A 23,514-nucleotide genomic window follows, 5' to 3' on the forward strand; every position below is an offset into this window, starting at 1 on the left:
TTCATGTTTGTATGTATATAACAATCAGTGTATGCATGCTAGGCCGCTGATGAGTGTCAGTCATAGAAGGCTTTACCTAGTTAGATGTGTGCCTAATGTTCTATTAGGACCATCCAAGGCACATGTGTATTGACCCTTTACTACCCACCTTACACAGAAACTGTTAATCGTAGCCCTATATTAAGCGGAGGCTATATCTGTACTTTCCTGACAGAATGGGACTTCTATTATGGGAGAAAAAAATATTGTATATGCTCCATATTACCCAATTGATCCCGGTGAGGGATGCAAACTTGCTGGTGTGGGGTTAAGATTAATGTCAGGGTAAAGTAGATGGGGGGGAAATTCACCGAAGACTGTTGGAAAATTGCCGAACACCAGCCCCTGCCATTTAAGACAAGAGATGAAGAATCTACAAGACGGGTCAAGGATTGAAGATCTTCCCCCACCTTTATATCTGTGGCAATAATTGGATGAACCGGCAAAGTTGCGAAGACTGAAGAGGGCTCATCGAAGACTTACAACAGTACTATATAGTGACCATTAAAGATTTGTCACTATTGGGGGGAAGAGGGGGCGTCGTTATGGGGAAAGGTAAGTTTGGGAAATGTCACTGCCTACGTTAGAAGCTACCAGCCTTATAGGTCTGAGTTCATGGTGAAAGATATACTTTTTCCATTTTTCTTTTTTGTCCGAATAGGTATACATTTACATATTAAATAAGTTGTGGTTACTGCATCATCACAGTTCTTATTTTTATTTATTTTTGGTAAAACATTTTTTTTAAACTTCTCTTTAATGGTTAAAAAGATAATCCTCCATGTGTCCGTGTGCAGCTCGCCCACCTCCTAGCCTCGGCTTCTTAAGGGTCCTTCATTGCCACGGCTGGGACACTTTGGCTGCAATGTAAACCATTTAATAGAAGGGATTTTTTTTTTCTATACAATTAATGAAGTCTCGCCCACCCAGCACCCCCCGCTCCTTTTTTTTTTTTTTTCCCCGAAACGTCCCCTATTAATTCTGCCGGTATCCCATCCTAACTATTCTCTCCCTTATTGTTTAGGACTGGATTAAACACCAGAATAACACGTCCCACATTGAAAGCTGTCGGAACCTGCATCAACAGTAAGAGAAATCATTTGTGCTTTGATGCAAAAAAAAATAATAAAAAAATCTGGATTTTACAAATGCAGGATAAATGTGAGCACATGTGAATGTTTGTATTCAGGAGAGCAGCTGGCAGTATATATGGCTATTACTACTGGCTTTCTTTATTGGTCCTGTCTGCTGTCATACACCGGTTACACCTCAGCGCATCCAGTCACCATTATACAACCAATCCCCTGCTGTAAAACAAAAAAAAAATGATACACTACTCCGGACCGCCGGCCCTCCTCACTATGGGTCCTGCAGCAGCACGGATGGTTCGGGTGGAGTACGACTGCTGCTGCTCCACGAGACTCCTGCGAGCATCCATACAACCAATCCCCTGCTGTAAAACCAAAAAATGATTCTCTACTCTGGACCGCTGCCGGCCCTCCCCGCTATCGGCACTGCAGCAGCACGGATGGTTCAGGTGGTGAACGACTGCTGCGAGCATCCATACAACCAATCCCCTGCTGTAAAACCAAAAAAACGATACTCTACTCCAGACTGCCGGCCCTCCTCGCTATTGGCACTGCAGCAGCACGGATGGTTCGGGTGGAGTACGACTGCTGCTTCTCCACGAGACTCCTGCAAGAGGGTCACACTTGGGGGTTGGCGGTGTTTGCTGTATGGAGTGCGGAGATTTTATTTCCTACCTACCTAGGACTGTAATAGCAGGTTACCCAATAGTATTCCGCTCCTTTTAAAAAGGATCTGTCAGTTCTGAGAAAAATGCAAAAAATTGGGGTGTAAAGCTAGCGTCACACCAGCGTGTTTTCTCTCATCTGAGAAAATCGGACATGTGCATGGCCCCTTAGGCTAACATTGGTCCAGGTGTGAGCCGATGTTTCGTCTGATTGTGGATGGTGAGGGAAAATTAATTTTTACCATATTGAGCTCAAAATATCTTAATTTTTATTTTTTCAATTTTATAGATTTCTTAAAAATTCACTGAAAATAAGTCAGAAAGAAAAAAGGTGCAAAAACGGTTAGAGAAGGCTGCGTGGTGGTGACGGCGCGCTCTGTGTAGGAATTCGAAAAAAGCCTGCTCATTAACTGGTGAAGTTCTGTAGAAATGCAGATGGACAGGCAATAGCCCCTTATCGACTTTTGGCAGCACCTGCATCTGCTGAACATTTATGATAAAAGAAGTTTGCCCAACAATATATATATTTTTTTTCTCCTGTCTATGTAATTAGTGTGAGTGGATTAATATACTTACTGGTCACCATCTTCTCCACTTTCCAGCCCTCTCTGAGTGCTTCTCTGATGGCTCACACAAGAACCATTGTGTCTTTCTCGTAGCATAGTCTTGTGTTGTGAAAGTGACTCCGTGTGATCCGGCGAGTATAATTGTCACGTGACTTAAGACACTCCGAGCGGCTGGAAACCAGGGAAGACTTCAGTCGGTAATTATATTAAACACCTACTCTGCATTACATGGACTGGAGTAGAAAAAAAATATATATATTTTTGTGATTTTCTAATAGATATGCCCTAAATGTTCCAGCTGAGGAGAAACCCAAACTAAAGGGTTCCCTACAATTGATAGCATATTTTAAGGCACTCCCAAAAGTCACAATAATGAAGGAGCGGAGATCTGACACGTTTGCTCGCACAACTCTTAGGGTTATAGACTGCGTTCCCCAGGTATGTTAGTATGTAGGCGCCCCAACCTTGTGCATGATAATAAAGACCATGGACTTATTGTCTTCAGTAAAGACATCATTTTAATATTTTTTTTTTTACGTTGTCCGTTAGGTATCCTGACTGGAACCCACAAGTCCTCTCTTCTCTAAGGTAATATCGTCCTATTTAATTGCGAGTTGGATCATAGACGTGGTCTGTTTTCTTAAATTGTGTTTTATTAATCTAGGAACGAGGGCAAAAAAGATGAACCAACCTCAAAAAATTCAAAGTCCAAGAGTCCCAGCCCCCGGAGAGCTAGAAGGTCTGGGTCCAGGCACAGAGGTCGTAAATCGCGATCTCGCTCTCCAAAGTCTGGCGGGAGAAGGTCTCGGAGCCGGAGTCCACGTAGATCTCGGCATAGTCCAAAGAGGTCACGTAGCCCGCGACGTGGGCCAAGGTCTCCTCTCCGCTCACGCTCTCCCAGAAGACAGAAGCGATCCTCTCATAGCAAATCTCCTGGTGAGACACTATCTGGGTGTACGTTTCTACAGGACAGTGCTGACAATATATACTGTACGTTTAAGGCTGTACACATGAAGGTTTTTATTATTTAGGTGATCACGAACGACATGTTTTCTAGTGGAAACTGCTTCAGGAAACACTCCTCCTTGGGTCAGTTTTTGGAGGAATTTTTTTGTTTCATGAATTGGTGTTGAAGTGTTTCTTAAAAGATTTTTCCTTTAAGTTTTTTTGCTGCCTTCTGATTATAGCGGCAAATTTGGAGCATTTTCCATCATGAGCATGAGGCACTTCAAACGATTGATGTGCACTTCAACCAGGCGTTTCTCAAAACCTTAAATGGGTTATCCAGTACTGTTAGTTTTTAGGCACATAGTAAAAAGCAGGCAAGTACCTGCTACTGATTGGGACCTAAACAAAGCAGGAGTGGAGCAGCTGAAGGACTTCCCACCCAACTCGCGTCACCTGAAAGGTTCTAGAATTACTGGTGCAGAAGGTCCCGCAGCCTCCGCTCCATCGATCAGGTTGGGTAGATCGGGAAGGACTGAGTGTCGGCGATTTCCTTCATTACATGAAACTGCCTCCGGACTGCAAGATGCACACACTTTTTTACAAGAGTTTAAAAAAAATATATATATATTTGTTTCTCTGTGTGTTTTTGGGAGCGTATTTCTGTAAATTTACGTATGCCCATACCCTTATACCTGTTTGTATTTGCTTGCAGATAAGAAGGCTGTGGATGCAGCGGTGCAAAGCTTCATAGAAGCCACCAAATTCAAATATGGTGACAAGGCAAAGTCTGCAAAGCCAAGTAATGGCAAGAAGCCGCCACCCAAGCCGTACAATCCTAATGACCGCAAGAAGCCAGCCGGCAGTGCACCAACTCAGAAGAAACCTGGCAGCACCAGTAACTCCAGCAGCTCATCCACCCGGCCCAGTAGTGCACAGACTCCAAAGAAATCTACCACTGCTACTTCTAGGTCTGGCAGCAGCTCATCCACCAGCTCGGCACGGAAGCCCAGCTACACCAGCTCGGCCACCCAAAAATCCACATCTGCCAGCTCCAACACTAAGAAGCCTGTTGTGAGCTCAGGGGCCAAAAAGACCACTACGAGCACGTCCTCTGGAAAGAGAGAGTCGCCGCCCAAATGGTTTCCTCCAATCAGACAACCTGCATCAAGCTCTAACCGCATAAATAAGGTACGGGGTCTTATTCTCAGAGTTGTGCGGGGGCATTAGTCACTCCCGGGTAAGTATAGTTGTGGTCATAAGTTTTAAGAACTTATAGGGCAGCACGGTGGCGCAGTGGTTAGCACTACAGCCTTGCAGCGCTGGAGTCCTGGGTTCTAATCCCACCCAGGACAACATCTGCAAAGAGTTTGTATGTTCTCTCCGTGTTTGCGTGGGTTTCCTCCGGGCACTCCGGTTTCCTCCCACATTCGAAAGACATACTGATAGGAATTCTAGATTGTGAGCCCAATCGGGGACAGTGATGATAATGTGTGCAAAAACTGTAAAGCGCTGCGGAATAGGTTAGCGCTATATAAAAATAAAGATTATTATTATTATTTATAAAGATTATTTAAGAAGGACAAGCTTTGATTTTCACATTTCATTGCTTACTTTTCGCTCTTTAAGTTGGATGTTTCTATGGTTACTGACGTACAATTTTAAGCATTCTATCAGGTATACTATTATTGACAACTACATGAAATTTCTATGATGCCTCAATATTTCCTGAATTTTCCAGACTTCTGTCCTTTGCTCCGGCAGATGGATTTCCGCTTCTGGGCAGATCGTGACTCATGGTCGCCCGTTCTAGTCTCATCAGAGTTGTCACTTGTCTCTTTTTTTTTTTTTGAGGGTTGACCTCAGGTTCTCAATGGGATGAGATCTCTGAAGTTTCCTGACCATGGGCCCAAAGATCTTGTTCCTTTTCCACTTTATCACATTTGCCTTGTGACCTTGTCTCCATCATTGCCACATTGTCCTTGGTGAAAGGGGGAGGTTTAGATCCCATTCTTCATTAATGGACGTGGTCTTAGGTAAAATTTTGAATGACTCCCTACATCAGGGGTCCCCAACTCCAGGCCTCGAGGGCCGCCAACAGTGCAGGTTTTCAGGATTTCTTTAGTATTGCATCGGTGGTAATGTGATCATCTGCACAGGTGATGATTCCAACCCCTGTGCAATACTAAGGAAATCCTGAAAACCTGCACTGTTGGCGGCCCTCGAGGCCTGAAGTTGGGGACCACTGCCCTACATAGATGAGAAGCGCCCACACACTGTGATGAGTGACCCCACCCTCCATGGATGAGAAGCCACCACACATTGTGAGTGACCCCCTCCATGGATGAGAAGCCTCCACACATTGTGAGTGATCCCCTCCATGGATGACAAGCCTCCACACATTGTGAGTGACCCCCTCCATGGATGAGAATCCTCCACACATTGTGAGTGACCCCCTCCATGGATGAGAAGCCCCCACACAGTGACCCCCTCCATGGATGAGAAGCCCCCACACATTGTGAGTGACCCCCTCCATGGATGAGAAGCCCCCACACATTGTGAGTGACCCCCTCCATGGATGAGAAGCCTCCACACATTGTGAGTGATCCCCTCCATGGATGAGAAGCCCCCGCACATTGTGAGTGACCCCCTCCATGGGTGAGAAGCCCCCACACATTGTGAGTGACCCCCTCCATGGATGAGAAGCCTCCACACATTGTGAGTGATCCCCTCTATGGATGAGAAGCCTCCACACATTGTGAGTGATCCCCTCCATGGATGAGAAGCCCCCACACATTGTGAGTGATCCCCTCCATGGATGAGAAGCCCCCACACATTGTGAGTGACCCCCTCTATGGATGAGAAGCCCCCACACATTGTGAGTGATCCCCTCTATGGATGAGAAGCCTCCACACATTGTGAGTGACCCCCTCCATGGATGAGAAGCCCCCGCACATTGTGAGTGACCCCCTCCATGGATGAGAAGCCTCCGCACATTGTGAGTGATCCCCTCCATGGATGAGAAGCCCCCACACATTGTGAGTGACCCCCTCCATGGATGAGAAGCCCCCACACATTGTGAGTGACCCCCTCCATGGATGAGAAGCCCCCACACATTGTGAGTGACCCCCTCCATGGATGAGAAGCCTCCACACATTGTGAGTGATCCCCTCCATGGATGAGAAGCCCCCGCACATTGTGAGTGACCCCCTCCATGGGTGAGAAGCCCCCACACATTGTGAGTGACCCCCTCCATGGATGAGAAGCCTCCACACATTGTGAGTGATCCCCTCTATGGATGAGAAGCCTCCACACATTGTGAGTGATCCCCTCCATGGATGAGAAGCCCCCACACATTGTGAGTGATCCCCTCCATGGATGAGAAGCCCCCACACATTGTGAGTGATCGCCTCCATGGATGAGAAGCCTCCACACATTGTGAGTGATCCCCTCCATGGATGAGAAGCCCCCACACATTGTGAGTGACCCCCTCTATGGATGAGAAGCCTCCACACATTGTGAGTGACCCCCTCCATGGATGAGAAGCCCCCGCACATTGTGAGTGACCCCCTCCATGGATGAGAAGCCCCCGCACATTGTGAGTGATCCCCTCCATGGATGAGAAGCCCCCGCACATTGTGAGTGATCCCCTCCATGGATGAGAAGCCCCCGCACATTGAGAGTGACCCCCTCCATGGGTGAGAAGCCCCCACACATTGAGAGTGACCCCTTCCATGGATGAGAAGCCTCCACACATTGTGAGTGATCCCCTCCATGGATGAGAAGCCCCCACACATTGTGAGTGACCCCCTCCATGGATGAGAAGCCCCCACACATTGTGAGTGATCCCCTCCATGGATGAGAAGCCTCCACACATTGTGAGTGACCCCCTCCATGGATGAGAAGCCCCCGCACATTGTGAGTGACCCCCTCCATGGATGAGAAACCCCCACACATTGTGAGTGACCCCCTCCATGGATGAGAAGCCCCCGCACATTGTGAGTGACCCTTCCATCGATTAGAAGCCCCCACAAATTGTGAGTGACCCCTTCCCCTACATGAATAGTCTCGAGGATTCGCTGTTGTCAGACACAGGATCAGGGCAGCGTCACCTTCTCTTCCTGACGTCCCAGATAATCTAAAGGGGCTTCACCGGAAAACATAACTTGCCCCCGTCCTCTACGCTGCAGTCTCTGTGCTCTTTGCATTTACTCTGCCCCTTCAGTAACCAGAAAAAAAACATCCGACTAAAAATGGTAAAATGGCAGAGTTTGTGAAAGCCAATATTTGTACCATAGCAGATAAGAAAAATTACCATATTTTTCTGACTATAAGAGGCACCCCAAATTTTCAGAAGGAAAATGGGGGGAAAAAAATGAATGTGTCAAATGGGGGTCCGTCTTAGTCTGAATTCAGCTTACTGGGGGGGGTGGGCATCGCTGGTGGAGCGTGGTCACAGGGGGTGTTCAGTGGACTCCCAGACCGGATTGGGGTGCAGGGGGCTCCGTCTGCATTTTGTGGAATCCCGGATGCAGTGGCCTCTGGGAGAATGGCCGCCAGGGGCAGCGCATGCTCAGTTTGGGATCTCGGCAATAAGTAAACAGTTCTCAGGAGTGTCACTGTAAATGTACGACCAGCAGGGCTGCCCTGTAATGGTCTGAGTGCATTCTGTATATTTCAATATTGACTTAATATCCATTTTTATATTCATACTACAGGTGGGTGCAAAATTTTAGTCTATTTAATGAATGTCTTTTATAATAAAAAATTCTGATTTTTTTTTTTTTTTTTTATATTTGATTTTACAGTTCATAGCTAAAAACAGCTCTAACAAAATCATTCACGTCACCAACTTACCGAACAAAGGCTACACCGATCAAGATATCCTGAAACTTGCCGAGCCCTTTGGAAAAGTCTGCGACGTCCTCATTATTCGTTCGAAAAATGAGGTATGTTGCCTGAAATAAGGGGTTAAATGTTGCAGAACCTTTACACACAAATTCTAATAACACCTAGAAATGTGATGGAACCATAAAATAAACCAGGACGCTAATGTCCCAGTCCCTGGTGTCTCGGCCGCGCTTAGACACGCTGTAGTGTAAATGGGCAGAAGGTTATTCTGCTCACTCAGATCAGTAATGGCAGGTAGGCGTTTGGATACTTGTGGAGATATTTATGCATTCTTCTTTTCAAGGCGTTCATTGAAACCAACTTTAAAGAAGCAGCCGCGGCGGCAGTCAAGTACAGCGAATCCAATCCGGTCAGGATAAATAAACAGCAGGTCACCCTGTCAATCTTTGGCCATAAAAAAGTGAGTGGTTCTGTACATATGTCTGTGTATCCAGGTGTGAGACCTTCTCATTCCTGATGCCGAAGGACGGTTATTTTATTTGCGTTGTGTACAATTGCTTTTTTGGGTCTCTCGGCAAGTAGCAGGTTGTGAAGAGTTGTGCCCCTCTCCATGACCTACGGTCGCCTCACGGAGGCGCACTGCAAGTCGTCCATTTCCCTTTGTGGAAATGAATATTCCTGGACACATTCATGCCACTGATCTTTTGGAACCTCCCCGCAACCTAAAAGGGATTTTCCATTTTTAATAAAATGATAGTTTTCCCTTTTCCCGGAGTCCAGCACAGACTGTTATCATCACCACTGCAACCAATCACTGAGCTCTGCTGTTCTGCCTCAGTATACGGCACCACAACGTGCTACTTAATTATTGGAAACCATACGCTCTAAAACTTTGTCCTTCGTTTTGTTTTTACAGACATATGGGAAGAGCCTTGAGGAGGATGAACCGTAAGTAGCGTTTATTCTATACACGGCATTCTTGCGTCTGCAAGGGGTTCAGGTTTATCTTGGTTTTCTGAAGTGTATTATAATAGCTTTTCTTTTTTTCTTCCCCTTCGCCCCCTCCAGAGAGGAACCTGCTGAATCTGCAGCACAGCCAGGTACGTGTTCGGCGATTTCTGTAAGGCTTATAGACGTGATTGTAGAAGGCCACCTCTCTAGTCATTCTCGACGGGCAGCCTTATCAGGCCAGGACTTGAGGAAAGATTCAGCGGCCCAGAAGTGGGTCCTACATGTGTCAGGCACGATCACTTATAATAAGTATCTACGGTAGGACAACCCTGGTATTATTCCTAAGTTCGGACGTAGTGATATCACTGCAACCTGTGTATCGGAGGCACCTCTTCTCCTTTTTGTGTATTGTAGCAGACCTGACAAGTGGGGACAAAGGAGAAACTGCTTCCAAACTTTTGTGCTTTATTCACATGTCAGTATTTCAAAACCAAAATGTGGATTGAAGCCTACAGAGTAACTAAAAACAATGGGAAAATTTGCATCTAATGTTTTGGAGCCACTTCTAGTTTTAGCTTATAAATCCAACTTGTTTGTCAACAGAAATACGTTTCAGGAAAAGCCTCGGTGGAGCATTTCTTTTTCACTTTGACCTTGTCTAGTTTGCAGCAAATTACGAGGGATGCACCCCAACATGGTGACATGCTTAATTCCCCTTTTTTATTGTGATGTTGGTCTTAAATCCTTGACAGGGAAATATATATTTTTTTTAATTATTATAAAATTCCTCTCTAATTCAATCCATTGGGGGACATAGGAGCGTGGGTGCACACCCTGCCACAAGAAGGCTCCACACTAGGTGAAGTAGTGTTGACAATACCCTTTCCTCAGACTCTGGGCAGCTCAGTTTACTGCTAAGAGCTGTAGAAAGAAAAACAGAAAAAGGCAGGAACCAACATGACCTGAACCTGGTGAAGATTAATAGAGGCCACAGGCTACAAAACTAATGTCGGAGCATCAGGGATAGGGTGGGAGCGAGAAAGGGATTTTACGGTAAGTAGAAAAATCCAATATTCTCATTAATGGCATTAGGGGACGCAGGACCATGGGATGTCCTAATGGGTGAGGAAAAACCACAGCAGACTGTGTGCACCACCCAGCGGCCTACAGCACCCCCCCCCAACCAGGCTAGTATCGGTAGAAGCCATAAAGGGGATTTGGCAAGGTAGGCAAATGTATGAGCTGATGCACAGGTGGTAGACTTCTGGACCTGAGCAGAAGAGGCGTGAAGGCCTTTTTGGGGCCTTTTTGTTCTCTGCTTTATAAGCTAAACCAGGATGTCAGAGGTGATCCAGCAGGCAATGGTCGCCTCAGTGACAGAGAGAACACGGTGAAGTATTTCTGGAATGACAAACAGGGAATCTGAAGGAAATCGTCACTTTCACTCTGACCAGATCCAAAACGGTGTCAGGATTTCTCCTCGAGGGTAGAAGAAAGGATTAATGGTCTGTCCATGATGGTACGAAGACACTGGATGCAACACCACCTTGTGCGGGTGAAGAACAAGAAAAGGAGCCGCCAGATAGAAGTGAGGGCAGTCGGGTATACCACCTTCCAGGAAAGCCAGAGCCAGATGGCGAATGTAGCCTTGGAGTCATGATAGGAGACTGAAACCAGGATGACAAGCTCACTCTGTAGGCCGCTAATGAACAGCTCCATACTTTACACTGCTGGCTGCATCCAGAGAACTAATAACGCAATGTTGTCTGTCACCCGGTGACGACTTGTTGCTACTAATGAAGGCTGATCACAGGGCAGAGTCTCCCGTCAGGATGCTTGTGGTTTCTTCGTCACTTGCTCTGTCCCTTTGTTGCTGATCTGTCGATTTGTGTTCTTATTCCAGATCTTCCTCCAGGCTTTATCAAGTGCTACATGCTGGAAGATCCTCCTCTGAAGGTAGGCCGCCGGCCGATTGTGTATCGTGGTGTCTGTGTGACGTAAAAGGTGACACGTGTCCTTCTCTCTGCAGCATGAGGACAAATGTGTCGTTCTGGTCTCCAACCTGCCCGACTTCCAGTGCAACGTGGATGAAATCACCAACCTGGCTAAACCGTTTGGCGGTGTAACAGACGTCCTCGTCGTTTCCACCCATAAAGAGGTAACGTGACCGCTTTCCTGTTCATAGGGAATAGATGAGGAGTAGAAGCAGTATGTGATCCCTGCCACGTATTCTCACTGCCCCATCATATGCCGCTCTCTCAGATTTGAGCCCCATCGAAATTAGCCTTTTTTTTTGGTCAGTGAGATGTCCATGTGGATGATGGACCACTGTTATTGAGTCATTCCCAACTCAAATAAATCAGTGTTTTCATCGGGGCGGGTTTCTTTTGATGATTTTTAGCCATTTTTGACACAACGCTTTAGCTTACAGCTTACGTCTAAGTCACATTAATTAGAATAACCCATGTGATCTGCTGACCACCCGCTCCTCCCCCACAAACAAAACTAAGAAATACTCAACCAATTACATGGAGATCCTGGTCACCTGCTAGCCCTGCCCCTCCCAAGACTCCCGTGAGGGGGCTGGGCTAGCTGTAAATTAAGTCTGGAAGTGCTAAGTTTTCAGTCAAATGGCGGAGGTAAAGAGCAAGCCCGTGGGTGCGATGCCTCCGTCGTGCCCGTACAGGCATCAGTGCTCTAGTGTAGATCCTCTTTTCTCTATCGCCTTTCATTGGGGGACACTGGAACCATGGGTGTATGCTGCTGCCACTAGGAGGCTGACACTATGCAAATATAAAAAAAGTTGGCTCCTCCTGTGCAGTGTACACCCCACCGACAGGAAGAAAGATCTTCAGTTTAGCTTAGTGTCAGTAGGAGGTGGACACGGGTCTTTCATTAGACCCTTATCTACCTCAATGTGCGTCGTTCCTTTTCAGGTTTTCCGGAAGGGATACAGGGTGAGCAGTCACACCTGTAGTCCCACAATATGGACTATGAGTACGGCGTGTACTGCCACCCCGTATCCTCATAGATCCCTCACCAGGACCAAGATCCTAGCACACAAGCGTGCTCAGAAGTCCGGTCCTGCATCCGTCCCCCACCCACTCGCCCACCAGAGCCTGTCGGTTTGGAGGAGACGAGGACGTCCATCAGCTCCCTGGACGTCTGAAATTTTCCCCAGAATGAGGTTAGTAAGGACAGCGTGGGATGTTTTAGGTAAGTATTCCAAAGTACCTCTGAGACCTTCCTCAGTCCCAGGGCAGTCATTTGGGGGTCCCTTGGGATATTTTTCCAGGCTGCCTTCACTTTCACATGGGGCGGGGGTCTTCGCCCCTTTCGCGTGGCAGCCGCGCTATGGCGGCTGCGCTGTTATTGGCCTTACAGGCGGCCGCGTTGCCCTTTTTCCCCCGGCCGCATTGTGCTCTGGCCTGGTGCGGCGGTCATGTGACCTGCGGCCGCACTGTTTCTGCCCCGGCGCGGCGGCCTTAGGTAGCCGCGCCGATTCCCTCTTACGGCCGCACTTTTCTGCTCGCTGGCAGCCGCGCCGCTTTCTACGGCGGCACAGTTTCTTCTGGCGCAGCGGCTTTGCTGGCACCGCGCCGCTTCCTCTCCCGGCCTCACTGTGCCCTTTTGCCTCAGCGCGGCGGCCTTGCAGGCAACCGCGCCGCTTTTCCTGACGTCGGCACTTTACCCGCCGCCGCGACCCTTCCGGGTGGCCTCCAGCCTCAAATTTAGGCCCCGGCTTCTCCCGGGGCCTACTTCCGGCTTCCTCCTCTGGCCACACCGTGCCCTTTTGCCGCGGCGCGGCAGCCTTGCAGGCAACCGCGCCGTTTTTCCCGCCGCCGCGGCCCTTCCTGGCGGCCACCGGCCTCAAATTTAGGCCCCGGCTTCTTCCGGGGCCTACTTCCGGCGCCGCGTCCCCTCCCACTTCCTCTCTCTCGGGCGGGCTTTTCTCCCGCCCGATTATCACGGCAAGCTCCGCCCACCGCCGCCATCTTGGTGCTCCTGGCCTGGCGTTAAGCCCGCCCACCACTCCCAGGCAGCCACAGATACTTATTTCTGAGCCAGGAACGTTTCTCTTTGCCCATCTTAAGAGCGCAATTTTCTGGCGTCCTCACATCTCCCACTGGCCTGCAGGCAGCTACATCGGACAAGAGAGTCCATCAGATGTCTGCCTGTTCTCCTAGGGGCTATCGTTCCTGAGGAGCATCTTCCAAGCCGTGCAGCCTTCCATCCGGAAACCGCAGCGTCTGCCGTGAGTACCTCTACACCGCAGTTTTACTTAATCCCCTGCCAGACCACCCCCCGTCCCCTACTCTCCAGACATTTCCTTCAGGGGCCCCTTCGGGCTAATTTTAAAGGTGGTCTCTCCCGGCCTCCTACTTTGTCCTGTGCCTTACTGAAACACTTTCAGGGTTCGTCTTGTAACCCCAAGCTTCCCTCAGGCAGGCCCGCAGCAACCCACATTATGTTCACCGCCTAAGACTCCCCTGCTGCTCCGCCTCAGAGTGAAATTCCCTCCCCAGGCTGGGCCTCCCCTCTGTCTCTTTCAGTAGCGAATCTCACACGGGTGTCCCAGACCCTTGTGTCCGTGCTCGATTAGTTGCCCTTGCGGACTTCCGTAGTAGCCAGCGGGTCGCTAGAAGCTCCGTCCGAGTCTTCCATGCAGGCCGCGAAAGATCCAGACGGGAACGCCGGTCTGAGTTCTCTTCTCGGTCCATCTCGCCTCACGGTCCTTCTCTGTGGTCGACTTCCCCCTGATCCCCTTCCCGGAGTCAGGCGAGGCCTCGGAGGATAATTTGGGGCCGAAGTTGAACCAAATCATAGCATGAGGGATATGGTTCAAAGCTTCATTGGAGCGTCCAATCTGACCTGTGGCATCAAAGATCCCTCTACGGAACCTGCAGATCAGGCGGTTTCGTTTAGACGGTCTAAACTACCTCCCAAGGGATTCGCTCCTCATCCTGACTCGAGGAGCTTCTGGCCAGAGAAAGAGAGAATTCGACCAGACATTCTCAAAGAGGCGAGCGTCTTGGAGTCTCATATTTCCTTCCTCCGGATCTCATCGCCAACCGGAACGAGAGGCGATAGAGAACGACCTCTCCCTCTGTGGATCCGCCGACTGCTAGACTTGCCACCAACACAGTCCTCACGCTGTCCGGTGGGGCGAATCTGACAGATTCCATCAATAAGATCATGGAATCCTTCGCGAATTCGGTTTTCGCAGCTGCCGCATCATCCCTCTGCCCGGCTTTCGCTTCCATTTGGGTTTCGAAGTCTATCCGAAGGGGCTAAACAACTCCGTTGGGGCATTCTGGCTGGAGCTCCACCAGACTTGCTGGCGAAAGTTGCCACCCAGATTACTCGCTCTGTTTGGCTCAAGGGTCATCAAGAAGTCCCTTACGAGCCTGCCTTTTTCAAGGATCACGTCTTTTCGGTTCCAAGCTGGACTAAATTATCAAGGATGCCACTGGTGGCACCAGTTCTCTCCTTAGGCGGCAACTTCGGTCCTTTCGGCCCTCTTTTTCGTCGTTTTCGCGGCATTTGACCCCTTTTTTCGCAACAGCAGAGGCCACAGGCACGTTAAGAGAAGAAGGTAGTCTTCGACTCACTCCTTCCTGGCGTTCCCGCTACTCCTAAGGTGGATTCTCCAGGTCCAGGACTGAAAATTCCACCTAGGCAGGACCCACGACTAGGCCCCAGCCCGTTTCCTAGGCTGGGCAGCCGTTCTCCTGTTCCCCAGGGACGTCTTTGTCTCCTCAACAGAGAACGCATGGGCCAGGGAACTTGTATCCTCTGGAGACAAAATAGATTAATTTCACGGTCCTGGGATCGTTTTCTCTAATCCCAACCTCCAAGAGAACCCGTTCTAGTCCTGGGTTTCTTTACAGCCATTGTTTCCCTCCTTAAATCCGGGGTAACATTCCCGTCCCTGAACAGGAACGGTTCACAGGCTTCTCTTCGAACCTATTTGTACTGAAAGAGGACGACAAGGTTCGTCCCAGTCCGGATCTGAAATTGCTGAACAGGAAGTTTCGTCTGAGACTCTTCAGGTTGATATTCCCTCGTTCAGTAATCACTTCCGTGGAGGCTCAGGAATTTCGGTTTCAGGCTCCCGAAAGTCTATCCCTCTTCCCCGACAGTCTAGCCGTTGCGGCGGCTCGTCAACAGGAAGAAGTTCCGTCTTGTTGCTCCAGGGTTCTCGGCTCCCCTCCTTGCTGATGGACCATAAAGGTCCTAAGGAGGTTGGTTGCAACATCGGAAGCAATTTTTCCCTTCGCCCGTTTCATTCAAGACTTCTTCAGCAGGCTATTCTATCACAGGAGGACAGGTCTGTCTTCTCCCTGCATCGTCCGATCCGTCTTTCTACCGGGATCAAACGGTTCCTCCACTGGTGGCCGAGGTCCCTGCTCTTATCCCAGAGCACATACCTCACAGCATATCCTTCCTTCCAGTTTCCTGGCAGGTGGTGACGACGGTCTCCAGCCTTCTCGGCGGAGGCGTGGGGCTTTGTCACCTGTTCTTTTCATCGTGGTTGGTCGGCACAGGAGTCCTCTCTGCCAATCAATGTCCTCGAGTTCCGGATCTTCTTTCTATCTTTCCTTCACTGGGTAAGGATTCTCAGCAGCCTGCCAATTCGAATCCAGACAATGACACAGCAGTGGCATATGTCAACCACCAGGGGTGGACGCGGAGTTCTCTGGCCTTGGCCGAGATTCCAGGATCCTCTTTTAGACAGAGGCAACGGTCCTGGTGAGATCCTCAGTGCAGGTCCCTGGCGTGGACATTTTGGCCGCCGTCTTCCTCGGGCCTCGCGGCAGGGGAATGGTCCTTACTTCAGAAGGTCTCTTATCGGATTGCTCTTAGTTGGGGGACTCCAGAGGTGGTCCTCACGGCGTCCCGATTGAACAGAAAGGTCCATCGGGTCGTCCCAAGGTCCCGCGATTCTCTCGCAGTGGTGTTGACATTTTGGCCATTCCTTGGTCGCAGTTCCTGCTCCCCTATTGATTCCCACACCTTCCCTTGCTTTCCAAACTGTCGTAAAAGATCAAGGCGGGATGGGTGCCGGTCATTCTGATCATCCCGGATTGGCCCAGGAGGTCTTGGTTTGCAGGCATCGTCACTCTTCTCGCGGACACCCCTGGTGCCTTCCAAACAGACCCGATCTGCTGTCTCAGGGTCCGATCTGCCACCCGAAATATCGGTCGCTCAGTTTAACGGCGTGGCTGTGACCTCCACAGTTTTAAGAGCGTCCGGCCTTTCGGCCCGGATGAGTCACACTATAATCCAGGCTAGGAAGCCTTCGTCTTCTTCCAGGATCTACTATCGTACCTGGAAGGCTTACTTTCGTTGATGCGAGTCCAACCGCTTTTCACTTATGTCCTTTTTCCCTGCCTTCCATTTGGTTTTCCTTTGGGCAGGACTGGATTCGGGCTTCGCTCTCAGTTCCCTAAAGGGCCAGGTTCCTGCGCTCTTCTTCCCTTTAAGAAGACTTTATCTTCTCAGCCACAGGTTAAGACCTTCCTTCAAGGAGTAGTCCACGCTGTCCCTCCGTACAGGGCCTCTGTGGATTCATGGGATTTAAAGGTTGTGTTGGTTGTTCTTAGGGGTTCCCCCTTTTGAGCTTCTCAGGGAGTTTTCCCTGTCAGTTCTATCTCGGAAGGTGGCTTTTCTCAGGTCCATCTCTTCGATCCGCCGCGTTTTTGAGTTGACGGCCATTTCCTGCCGACCTCCTTTCTTGATTATCCACCAGGATAAGGTGGTCCCAGGCCTCCGCCTTCCTTCCTTCCTTTCTCGAGGTGGTTTTCATCTTTCCACCTCAACGAGGACATCGTTCTACCTTCCTTTTGTCCAGCTCCGACTCATCCTCTGGAGCGATCGTTGAACAGGCTGGACCTCGTCAGGGCAGTGAGGATCTCCCTGGCTAGCACGGCCGCTTTCCGAAAGATGGATTCTCTTTTCGCCATCCCTGATGGCGTGCGTAGAGTCCTGCCGGCTTCCAAGGCGACGATTGCTCGCTCGATCAGAACGGCAATTTTGGAAGCTTACCAGGTCAAGCACGGAGGGCCCCTCCTGAGATGAAGGCTCACTCTACCCAGGCAGTCGGCGCTTCCAGTGCGGTACGTCACAGGGCTTTCGCCGACGGCTTTGCAAAGCGGCAACCTGGTCTTCCATCCACACGTTTCGCCGAACTACGGCGGACTCCAGCCTGGGCAGAAGGATCCTGCAGGCGGCAGTGGTGAGTCCTCTCACCTGATGGAAGTCTGTTTTTCCCACCCCAGGGACTGCTTTGGGACGTCCCATGGTTCCTGTGTCCCCCAATGAAAGGCGATAGAGAAAACAGGATTTTTGGTTGCTTACCGTAAAATCTGTTTCTCGGAGCCTTCATTGGGGGACACAGCTCCCTCCCAAGTTGAACAGCTCTGTTTACTGTATACGTTTGAGTTCTTTGAACACTCTTTGGGTGTTTGAATCTGTTAATCTGTGAAGCGCCGTGGATTTTGTTGGCGCTATATAAAGTTTATTATATTATTATTCTTTCTCTTTTACACGTTGCTTCTCCTACTGCTTTCTCACTAACTGAAGATCTTTCTTCCTGTCGGTGGGGTGTACACTGCACAGGAGGAGCCAACTTTTTTTATATTTGCATAGTGTCAGCCTCCTAGTGGCAGCAGCATACACCCATGGTTCCTGTGTCCCCCAATGAAGGCTCCGAGAAACAGATTTTACGGTAAGCAACCAAAAATCTTGTTTTTATCACTATAAGTTGTGATTTGCTGACCCCTGTAATGTGTGGAGTCGGTAGAAAGCTGTCAGAGCAGGGTGCTGTGTAACACTGCAGAGACTGAATGGCGGGCCATCAATTCTCCCCTTTGTGTCCATACAGGCGTACCTACAGCTGCCCAACAGGACCTCAGTGGACTCAATGATGAAGTTTTATAGCGTTTTCCCTACTTACCTCTGCGGCAATCTGCTATCCATAAGCGTCGCAGGAAGGTACAAGGATCTGAAAAATGAGGTAAGCCGATGTCTCGAGTGGCCAGAAAGACTTGTCCTGTGGTCAGGGATAGTGGATGACCGGGGAAAATGTACTAAGTGGGGTAAACGCCTATCATGGAAAGTGGGCAGCTTCCCAATACAGGGATTACCCAACACTCCTGTGTCTGGCTTGTGATATAATTCTTGTCGTGCTCCCTGACGGTCTCTCGACCACCTCTGAGGGCCCACCTAATTTATCCAATTCTGTTCAAGACTCTCCTTTACTGGCCAAATATCGTATCACAGCAGTCCGTGTGTTAGGACGGAGCCCGTTAATATGCACGATAGGTGCGTGGACTCAGATGTCCTGTGCTGCGGTCATTATTTTATTTATTTTTTTTTCTTTTGCAAAAAGGAAAATGGGCCACTGCAAAAGTTTTGGCCCCCTGCATGGTTGGTACCTAGTAGCACCCCTTTTCTGTAAGCCCCACAGCTTGTAAATGCCTTTTGTAACCAGACAAGTCTTACAGTTCTTGTTTGAGGGATTTTCATCCATTATTCCTTGGAAAATGCTTCCATTTCTGTGAAATTCCTTTTTTTTTTTCTGTTTTGTTTTAATGCAGTGGCATTTTATAAAATCTAAAATGAGGCCTTTGCTGACCTGACAGCAGTGCTGTTTGGAGAGATATTGGTACAGGGTCTGGAAAAAGTCATCCAAGAGCTCTGAACAGCACTGAATGTTTTACACTTTTTTTTTCTCATCACCCCACACACACTTTTTCTCTCTTCTATTGCATAGAAGAGTGGCGCGGCATTTCGCATAGTGGCTGCCGGACCCCATTCCTCATCGACAACCTCACACATTTCCTCCTATCTCTGCTTCTTCCTTGTGTCCTCTGTGGTTTTTCTTCATCGCTTAATTTAGGGACACGGGTAACCATGGGTGTATGCTGCTGTCGCTGTACACCCACCGACCGGCATAGAGCTCATCAGTGTTTCTTTTAGTGTTTGTAGGAGGCAGACCTAGATCTGATCCCAGATCAGTCTTTTTTTTTTTTATAGGTCATCTTGTTGTGCGTGCGTCATTCTTTTTCCTTTGTCCTTTGTCACGGTGTAACTTCTCACACTGTTTTCCCACACAGCAGTGATGAAGAGAGCAGTGTGGTGCCGTTCACATCGCCCACTCTCTGGTCTACGAGTCAGGACCTTTCCCCCCTGTCACTTCACTGTGCTCGTGGCGGGCAATCCTTGCCTAATTCTCCCCCCAGCCCCCTCTTGGGAGGAATATTGTGGTCACTTCAGTGACCTTCCCTCATTCGGGGTTGATACCATCTTTTGTACTGTCCAGGACCATGGCAATAAACTGTCTGAGCTTTAACTGATCTATTGACTTAAAGCAATGTACTTCTTCTATTTTCATGGATACTCATAGACTTTTTAATGACTGAGTCTTATCTTCTAAGCTGATGAGTAGACCATGCCCAAGTCTGGCAGATCGGACACACGGATCCTTTAACATTGATGTATACGGATGAGTGAAACACCCCAGGTCCATGTGATGTCCTCCCATTGGAAATCAGAGCGAGACTGCTTGTCTAAGGCTAATGTATAGATTTGGGGATATACAGTCTGAAGAGGGACTCTGTCTGCTAATCTGAGATGTGGTTCCAGTGATGTCCCTTACTGGGCTGCTTGCTGCAGTTTTCAGAAGCTCTTAGGGTATGTCCAGCACATATCTGCTGCGTCCAAAGCACTGCCATCTTTTGAACGCAGGTAACATAGTAACATAGTAAGGCCGAAAAAAGACATTTGTCCATCCAGTTCAGCCTATATTCCATCATAATAAATCCCCAGATCTACGTCCTTCTACAGAACCTAATAATTGTATGATACAATATTGTTCTGCTCCAGGAAGACATCCAGGCCTCTCTTGAACCCCTCGACTGAGTTCGCCATCACCACCTCCTGTGGTGATTGTGATTCCGCATGTGTTCATTGAAGCGTGTAGAATCATCGCGCCCAATATTGAACGAGTGAAATTTATCTTGTGGAGGCTCGCGTTTCCACAAGATAAATAGGCATGCTGCAGTCTGGAAAGATGCGCCGCATGTCCGTCTCCGCAGGGAAGCCGCGGGTGCCAGTGCACACATAGTGGAGATGGGATTTCATGAAATCCCATCCACTATGCTGTAACATCTAGACACTGTGGGTTAGATTCTGCAGATATACGCAGCGTCCAACCCGCAGCGTTTACTGACCGTGGGAAACATACCCTACAAGCTTTCTCTGAGGGCGGGACGGATGGCTTCAGGTCCCAGCGCTCCTTCACTGCTACTCAATAACTTGGGAGGAAGAAAAGTCATACGTCATCGCAAGTCTTATGTGCTCGTTCTGATTGTTGCCCTCTTTCAATTCATTTCTATATTTTCTCCTTCTCGCAGGACCTCATCTTTACTGATCTGATAGAGCAGTCTTCCTACAAGGTAAATATAATGACCTTTTTTTAATGGTGGCAATTTTCCTTATGAATGCAAGGTTTGGTTTCTCCTATAAACCATCAGGAGTTACGAGGAGAAATAATCTAGGATTAGAAATCCATCCCCCAGCAATCGGTCACCATCTCTGGGGGAGAACCAGAACGATCCCAGTTACTAAGCCAGAAAACATACACTAGTTTTCTATGTGTACATGTATAATTGTATTTTCCCCATCACCAGATCACACCCTCAATATATGAGAAGTTCGTCCATCTCACAAACCTGCCTGACAAGCCCGTGGAAGATTTTGAGATAATTCGCGTGGGTCTTCGCTTTGGGAGAGTTGAGCACCACGTGATCTTCAGTAATAGGCAGAAGGTGAGTAGGTAGCACTTACAGGCTCTGCCCCCTACTGGCCATACTTAGCAGTGCAAACACTTAACTTAGACTAATTTTCATACATTTTATGTTAATGGATTAGTTACTTTTTCCCGTCATGACATGCTGGTACGTACATTGTCTGGCTCCCTACCTTTCAAGCATGCTCCAGAGTTGAGCTTGCCGCATTCCCACCAGATGATGGTTGTTATTCAGCCATCTATCATCTATCAGAATCTGTCTTTAACCACTTAATTGGCACTGTCAATTTCTGATAGCAGAAGTTGCTGTGCAAGCTGTGGATGGTTTGCCATGACTTCTAAAGACCCCCACATGCCTGTCGGTGCTCCTGCGAAGACCAGCTTGTGGTTGGAGTTCATAGGTGACCGTGCCTTATTACACTACAGAAAGCAATATTGTAGTATTGCCGTACACAGAATAAGCAGTTGGATCACAACTGGATCAAGTCCCCCTAAGGGAACTTCACAGCCTATTTATTTATTTTTTTTTTTAACAAGCTCAGATTTTTCTTCGATCACTTAAATACAATATACCGTATTTTCCCTTTTGTAAGACGCACTTTATTTCCCCCAAATTTGGGGGGGAAATAGGGGTGCGTCTTACAAAGCAGATATACCACTTACCGTTACAGGCTGGGGTGAGGGGGTGTCCGCCGCCACTGCCGCCCACCACCGCTGTCACCTCGCCCGCCACCGCTGCTGCCCCGGGTGATGCTGGAGGCTTCGGTGCTGCGGGGGGCTCTGGTGACATTTTGTGAAAGACCAGAGCCCCCCGGCAGTTCGTCCATGCGTTCCTGTATGACTGACTCCGGGAAAATGGCCGCCGGAATCTCGGGAGGAGATTTCGGCGCTGAGATCTTATCTCTCGAGATTCCGGCGGCCATTTTCCCGGAGTCAGTCATACAGGAACGCATGGACGAACTGCCGGGGGGCTTTGGTCTTTCACAAATTGTCGCCAGAGCCCCCCGCAGCACCGGAGACAGCACCGGAGCCCCCCTGCAGACCCGCTCATCCCAGCCTGCAGCACAGGAGCCCCCTGCAGCACCGGAGCCCCCTGCAGACCCCCTCATCCCAGCCTGCAGCACAGGAGCCCCCTGGAGCACAGAAGCCTTCCTGCAGACCCCCTCATCCCAGCCTGCAGAAATGTTCCACTCCTGCCTCCAGCAAAGACCCTGGGACCCTGATCCACCGCAACCACAACCCCTGGTAAGTAATAAGACGCATGGATTATAAGACGCCCCACCAATTTATTAAAAAAAGTTTTTTCCTATTTTTCTCAAAATTTGGGGTGCGTCTTATAATCCGGAGCGTCTTACAAAGCGAAAAATACGGTATGTAAAGGTTCGGTTTTGCCGCAATGGCGCTGACCTGGAGAATCATGTTGTCATGTAATGTTTAGAACATTGCAAAAGGAAACCTCAATCAATCATGGGAGTTCATTTTTTTTTTTTAATTTGCATAATTTCACTGCACTCTTTTCACATTTCCTGATGCATCAGTTTTGGCAAAATGAATATGGTCATTCAAAGCAATTTGTCCAACTAATGACAAGCACTTTATATGGCTATAAAACAAAAAAAAGTTATGGCTCCTAAATAACAAAAATAAAGGAAACAAAACAGAAAATCGACTTGTCAGCAAATTGTTACACATCCAGTGGTTGGAGACCTCCTGCATTGGCTCCTGAAGCTCCTCTTTGTTTTGATCAGTTTTGTGTAATTTTTATTTATTCTTCCCATTTTACAGGCGATAGTCCACCTGCATAGCCCCTCCGCGGCCAAAGCCATGCATAGTTTCCTGTCTCAGTATTCGTGCAGCATTGGAGAAAATGTCATAAAGTGCTCCCTCCCATCCCAGACCACGCTCGCCAAGGTACCTTGGTAGTAAGAATCAATGTCTGGGTGTAAAATACCCATGTTCTTCAGTTGTTAGTATTTTTGTTTTTTTCTTCACAGGGTGAATATAGAACTTACATTGAAGAGGACAAATCGAGGTAAATATACGACGTGACCATTGCACTTCCTTATGTGTCCCTGAACCTCACAGGATTTTCCTGTAATGGCTATAGTGTTTTAGCCAAACGGGTGCACCACTCGCCTTCCCACACACTAATTGATGGCGCTAACTGTGGTCTCCCCCGTTCTACAAGCAGAGATAGTTTGTCGCTCTGTGCCATCAAAGGAGCACGAGGATTTGAGGCACCTTTAGTTCTCCAGGTTGGAAATGCTTTAGAGCCACAATTTTTCCATTGGTTCCGGTTTTTGACCCGAAGACATCCACATTATGTGGTCAGACACGTTTATATAAATTATTAGATTATTTACAGATGCAATATTTCACAAATGGCATACACATTATCAGCCTGGTGTTCTGTGGCCAGAGGGGTCCCTGATGCCCTGTTTAAACTATTTACCAAAAGTGGAGTCTGAGCCTCCCGGACTCTTCTGGCCACTTTTTCTAATGAGTGGTGTTTATAGAAATCACTGTTGTGAGACTTCCACCTGTCGTCTTATATAAAGAGGGCGGCCTCTAGGTGATGTCTCTCTTCAAGTGCA

General features: G+C 48.6%; 1 protein-coding gene across 1 annotated transcript in view; it reads left to right on the forward strand.

Moving 5' to 3' along the window:
• Window positions 1-23,514, forward strand: part of ZNF638 (zinc finger protein 638) — a 61,511-nt gene that overhangs the window by 22,860 nt on the left and 15,137 nt on the right. Inside the window, exons 3-17 of the mRNA XM_069745120.1 lie at window positions 1,064-1,125; window positions 2,908-2,946; window positions 3,023-3,294; window positions 4,019-4,494; window positions 8,112-8,252; window positions 8,498-8,614; window positions 9,071-9,102; window positions 9,223-9,254; window positions 11,009-11,061; window positions 11,135-11,263; window positions 17,993-18,124; window positions 20,526-20,567; window positions 20,802-20,939; window positions 22,706-22,831; window positions 22,915-22,952. Of these exons, the coding sequence (XP_069601221.1) occupies window positions 1,064-1,125; window positions 2,908-2,946; window positions 3,023-3,294; window positions 4,019-4,494; window positions 8,112-8,252; window positions 8,498-8,614; window positions 9,071-9,102; window positions 9,223-9,254; window positions 11,009-11,061; window positions 11,135-11,263; window positions 17,993-18,124; window positions 20,526-20,567; window positions 20,802-20,939; window positions 22,706-22,831; window positions 22,915-22,952 (1,829 nt within the window). The remainder of the gene's footprint in view (window positions 1-1,063; window positions 1,126-2,907; window positions 2,947-3,022; window positions 3,295-4,018; window positions 4,495-8,111; window positions 8,253-8,497; window positions 8,615-9,070; window positions 9,103-9,222; window positions 9,255-11,008; window positions 11,062-11,134; window positions 11,264-17,992; window positions 18,125-20,525; window positions 20,568-20,801; window positions 20,940-22,705; window positions 22,832-22,914; window positions 22,953-23,514) is intronic.

The sequence above is a fragment of the Ranitomeya imitator genome, chromosome 1, assembly GCF_032444005.1.
Source record: "Ranitomeya imitator isolate aRanImi1 chromosome 1, aRanImi1.pri, whole genome shotgun sequence".
Classification (NCBI taxonomy): Eukaryota; Metazoa; Chordata; class Amphibia; order Anura; family Dendrobatidae; genus Ranitomeya; species Ranitomeya imitator.